At 39.9% G+C, this 6000-nt stretch overlaps 1 protein-coding gene across 1 annotated transcript; it reads right to left on the bottom strand.

Moving 5' to 3' along the window:
• Positions 1–2814: 2814 nt before the first annotated feature.
• LOC142174548 (uncharacterized) lies at positions 2815–3276 on the bottom strand. The gene has a single exon (XM_075240363.1). The coding sequence runs from the start codon at positions 3274–3276 to the stop codon at positions 2815–2817; it is 462 nt and encodes a 153-aa protein (XP_075096464.1).
• Positions 3277–6000: the final 2724 nt, after the last annotated feature.

Raw genomic sequence — 6000 nt, forward strand, 5'->3', positions numbered from 1 at the left:
ATCCAATAATATACAACATCAAGGCACACAGATATACCCCTAAAGCAATTTTACATCATTATAAGTTCAGATATCACATTACTTTACAATCTAAATATTTTAAACCTTAAAACAAATTATGTACCTGAAATCTCAAACAAATAAGGATACTTTTCCTTAATGGCTTCCTCTAGGTCGCATGTAGCTTCCTCAACTAAATGGTTACTCCATATTACTTTCACCGAAGCAACATCTTTAGTTCGAAGTCTACGAACTTGCCTGTCTATTACTGCTACAGGGACCTTCTCATATAACAGAGTATCATCAACATCTATCTCCTGTCTACCAAGTAAATGACTCGGGTCGTGAAAATACTGTTTCAACATGGACACATGAAAAACTGGATGCACAGAAGATAACTTTGGAGGTAAAGCTAGTCGATACGCCACAAGACCAATCCTTTAAAGAATTGGATAAGGCCCTATATATCTTGGGCTAAGCTTTTCTTTTATACCAAATCTCATGATACCCTTAATTGGAGACACCTTTAAAAATACATAGTCTCCCTCTTTGAACTCAAGATCGTGACGTCTATTATCTGAGTATGACTTTTGTCGGCTTTGAGTTGTTTTAAGTTGTTCCTGAATAAGTTTCACCTTTTTCAAGACATCTTGTACTATGTTTGGCCCAATAAGCTTCGTTTCACCTATCTCAAACCACCCTATAGGCGAACGACACCGCCTCCCATATAAGGCCTCGAATAGGGCCATATGAATAATCTCTTAATAATTGTTATTATATTCGAACTTAATCAAAGGTAGATGATCATCCTAGTTCCCTTTAAAATCGAGAACACATGCCCGTAACATATCTTCCAAGGTCTGGATTGTCCTCTCGGCTTGCCTGTCCGTTTGAGGGTGAATACCTATACTTAGATTAACTCTGGTACCGAGACCTTCCTGAAAACTTTGCCAGAACTGGCAGTAAACTGTGCACCCTTGTCAGAAATAATAGACATAGGAGAACCACGCAATCGAACAATCTCCTTTACGTATAATGCTGCATACTGGGTTGCTGTGTAGGTTGTTTTAACTGGCAAAAAGTGAGCTGACTTAGTGACTCGGTCTACTATGACCCAAATGAAGTCATGTTTCTTAAACGTTCGCGGCAAGACAACAACAAAATCCATGTTTATTCATTCCCATTTCCATTCTGGTATTTCAATGACTTGAGCTAAGCCACCTGGCCTTTGGTGGTCAGCCTTTACTTGCTGACAGTTAAGGCACCGTGATACACAATCTTCAACATCTCGCTTCATATTATTCCACCAATAAATTTCCCTCAAATCATGATACATTTTAGTAGAACCTGGATGTATTGAATATCTGGAGCTATGAGCTTCTACCATAAGTGCCCTTCGAAGATCATCCATATTAGGCACGCATACGCGGCCATCAAGACTCATCAGACCATTCTCATCAAGTGCAAAATTCTTAATCTTGCCACTGAGGACCCATTCCTTGAGCTTAAGCAAGATAGCGTCCTCAAATTGTTTGGCTTTAACTTTCTCTACTAAAGTAAACTTAACACCCATACTTGATATCAATCGTCCATCATACTCTTCATCGAGATGAACCCTTTGGTTAGCTATTTGTTGGGCTTCCTTAACTATTGGACGTTCAACCACAAACAACCTGGTCAAACTCCCAATGGATCTTCTGCTCAGAGCATCAACAACCACATTCGCTTTGCCGGGATGATAAAGGATATTACAATCATAATCTTTAAGCAACTCCAACCATCTGTGTTGTCTCATATTCAACTCTTTCTACTTGAATATATACTACAAACTTTTATGATCTGTATAAATTTCACAATGTTCTCCATAAAGGTAGTGACACCATATTTTTAGAGCAAATAACTCCCGCTAGTTCAAGATCAAGGGTAGGATAATATCTTTAATGATTCTTTAACTGCATAGAAGCATAAGCAATTACCTTGTCATTCTGCATAAGAACATATCCTAACCCTACTCTGGAAGTATCACAATAGATTACAAATTTACCTATAGGGCTAGGTAGAGTCAGGATTAGGGCTGTAGTCAACCTATTCTTGAGTTCTTGAAAACCTTTGTTACAAGCTTCAGACCATTGGAACTTCACATTTTTCTGAGTTAACTTTGTCAACGGGGCAGCTACTAAAGAGATCCCTTCTACAAAATGACGGTAGTAACTGCCAATCCTAGAAAACTGCAAATCTCTGTAGGGATCATCGGCCTAGGCCAACTCTTAACTTCTTCTATTTTCTGTGGGTCTACTCTAATGCCTTCTTTCGAGACCACGTATCCCAAAAATGTAACTGTATCGAGCCAAAATTCACATTTGGAAAATTTGGCATAAAGCTGACGCTCCTTGAGTATTTGAAGAACTGTTGTCAAATGATTCTCATGCTCTTCTCGGCTACGGGAATAAACCAAAATATCATCAATAAATACTATGACAAAGGTATCTAAGAAAGGCTTGAAGACTCTATTCATTAAGTCTATAAAAGTTGCTGGTGCATTGGTCAATCCAAAGGACATCACCAAAAATTCATAGTGACCGTCCGAGTCCTAAAAGATGTTTTTGGGATGTTTGCTTCTCTGATTTTTAACTGATGGTATCCCGATCTTAGAACTATTTTTGAGAAATACCTGACACCCTACAGCTGATCAAATAAGTCATCTATCCTGGGCGTGGACATTTATTTTTGATAGCAACCTTATTCAGCTGGTGGTAATCTATACACATTCGTAGGGAACCATTTTTTTTCTTCTCAAACAATACTGGAGCACCCCTAGGGTGAAATACTAGGTCGAATAAATCCCTTATCTAAGAGGTCTTGCTGCCTCTTGAGTTCATTTAGCTCAGTTGGCGCCATTTTGTAAGGAGGAATTGAGATTGGTTGAGCTCCTAGCAATGTGTCTATGCCAAACTCAATATCCCTATCTAGTGGTATCCTTGGGAGATCATCTGGGAACACCTCCGGAAACTCTTTCACAATCTGTACTGATTCAAGCATTGGGGAGTCGGCTTTCATATCCTGCAAATGTGCTAGATACGCCAAACACCCTCTGTTCACTAGTTTTCTAGCCTTAAGGTAAGAAATAAACTTACTCACAAGTGTACCCACTTCACCTCTAATTATAACTCGATCTTCCCCAATAAATGAGAAGTTAAATGTCTTCGCGCGACAATCAACTATGGCATGACAAGAAGATAACCAGTCCATGCCAGCTATGATGTCATAGTCTACCATATCTAACAAGTTCAAATCGGGTAATATTTCTCAGCCCTGAACTGTGATAATGCAATTTCTGAATATATACTCAACTTTAACAGATTCACCAATAGGTGTTGAAACCTCAAACAAAACCCCTAATTTTTCTGGCACTTTTCCAAACTAGACACAAAAATAAGGAGATACATAGGAGAAAGTCGAACCAGGATCAACTAATACATAAGCAAGGCGACCACAAACTGAGACAATACCTGTAATAACTCTGTTAGACGCCTCAACATTCTGCATGTCTAGTACTATGTAGAATCTGGCCGCTCCGCCTCCTCCATGAGCTCCGCCTCCATTGGCACCATGCCCAGTCTGAGTATTAGGTGCTTGAAATGGAGGAGGTGCAACTACAGAATTATCCGTGGATGCTGCTTGAGTGGTTGAAGTTTTCCCCGGAGCTTGTCCAAGCCGTAGACAGTCTCTCTTAATATGAACTGGATCGTGGTATTGGAAACAACCTTTCTGACCCAAAATGCATTTTCCTAGATGTCTTTTGCTGCAGGAAGTACATATATGATAGGAGAACCGGGGTTGGCCATGAATAGTTGAAGTTTTCCCTGAGGGGCCTGTCCCTTACTCTTCTGGCCATGTCTGAGTGGAGAGATAAGGAGATAAGTGAGCTGTTGATTGAATGTGAGCTGAATGATTCATGTTCTTATCCCCAACTGAAAATCCACTATAACTACCTATTGTTATATCCTTTTTGCTGTTATCTCTAGCTTCCCTGGCGATTTTATCAAAAGCCTCCTTATGCATAGCGATATTGACAACCTGAAGATAAGTCTTGTCATCTTGATGTGAAGTCATATCTTTTGCCCTATATGGTTTCAAGCCTTCAATGAACCTTCCTACTTTTTCTCTCTGTTTGTATCAAATTAGGTGCATACTCTGCCAAATTTGTAAATTTCATCTCATATTCACTCATTGACATGGTACCCTGTTTAAGATGTTCGAACTTATGTGGCCAAGTAAGGGGCGGTAATGTAGAATCTCTGGCCTTCTTGTAACTTTTCCACCATTGTCCTGCTACACTCTTCAATCGGAACCCAATCAACTCTGTGGCTTATGTTTCAATACAACCCAAAGAAACAAACATTTCCTCTATCTCTTCCAAAAATAACATTGGTTCATTTGGTTTATATGTACCATATAAGTAGGAGGTTGCAATCTCAGAAAGGCATGTGGATCAATTCTTCTTGTTGGAAACTGCACTGTCTGGGAAATATTTGCAGGGGCAACTCGTGGTGGTACCTCTAGTGGATCTTGAAAATCCTCTTCTATAATCTCTTTATCTGAATCATGAGGGCCCTGAGGAAGAGCATGAACAGGTGCAGCCCGACTACCAGCCGGAGGGGCTAGCGACTCCAAAAATTCCACAATTCTGTCAATTCGATCATCGTGCTGTTGTGGTTGATTTTCCCTGAGTGGGTTGGGAGGGGGTGTGATTTCAACCTGATCATTAACAACCCGCTGAGGTAGAGCCTGTGCCTGACAAGTGGCCCTACCATGAGCCTGGTTACCTCTATCATTTCTACCTCTACCCCTAGTATTTTGACCTCTACCTCTACCTCTGCCACGTCCTCTAACTGTAGCCGGTGCTATTGGTGTGGCCCGCACCTCTGGTGCTGCTTCTTGATGATTAGCAGCTGGTATCCCAATATTGTTAGCAGTAGAGGATGAAGTAGATCTTGTTCTAACCATCTTGTTCATTGAAACGAGAGATAAATGAGTGTTAGAATTCTGAAATGTTTAGCTCTAACGCACGATAAAATAATTTCTAACATGCCCTGAAGCCTCCCAAATATAAGTATGGTGCATAACATACCCATAATTGAGACTCTGCTAGACACGACTCATGACTTCCTAGGACTCCCTCAACTTGGTTCCTCTGATACCAACTTGTCACGCCCCCAACTAGGGTGAGACGTGATTGGCACTCAACCCTTACCACTTGTTGAGTGAACCCTGTGCTAGTTGTATCAACTCTTCATGTTTAATAGCAAACAATCTAATGCGCTTAAATGTCCATTCTACTCAAGTCGTAGTTCTTAAACGGACCGATAAAATAATCAATAAAGGATAAATCCCGAAATATCACAATACTAACCCACGCTTCTAGAATTTTACAAAACTGAAAATACATAGCTTGCAGGGCATTCCCTAAAAATAAAATAAACATTTAAAACTAAATAATAGTCTTAAAAGAGTCCAATACCGCTGGGATGAATCAACGAAGTCTGTAAACTAAAACCAGAATATCTCATCTAGCCACATGCCTCGTTACTTGCGTCCTCAATACCCGCCACACGACGTAGAAGGCACAAACGGGCTAAGTATCACCAAAAGATAACCAGCAAGTCTCATAGGCTACCTCCTAAAAGGAAGAGCGAGACCTTTTGGGAAAAATAAGAAAGAAAACGGATATACAGAATAATCATTTAAATCATCTAAAAATTTTCAACCAAGTAATAAGCTGAAAACTAAAACTATAAGCTAAACTATAAACTGAAACTGAAACTTAGAGTAGAAATTGAGTCCATAACTGATATTTGAAATAGAATCTGAGTTATATATATTTTTTAAAATATAACTTTGCTAAAAATTGTTACACATAATGGCCCTGTGTACGTGAGCATTTGGGAACACGTACGGGGGAGTGTCGGCCTATCTCCCCAACAAACAGTTGGCACCTGC

The sequence above is a fragment of the Nicotiana tabacum genome, chromosome 20 (genome assembly GCF_000715075.1).
Source record: "Nicotiana tabacum cultivar K326 chromosome 20, ASM71507v2, whole genome shotgun sequence".
Taxonomy (NCBI): domain Eukaryota; kingdom Viridiplantae; phylum Streptophyta; class Magnoliopsida; order Solanales; family Solanaceae; genus Nicotiana; species Nicotiana tabacum.

Coding starts and splice junctions, on each gene's coding strand:
- LOC142174548 (XM_075240363.1), bottom strand. CDS start 3,276: ATGGTAGACTATGACATCATAGCTGGCATGGACTGGTTATCTTCTTGT.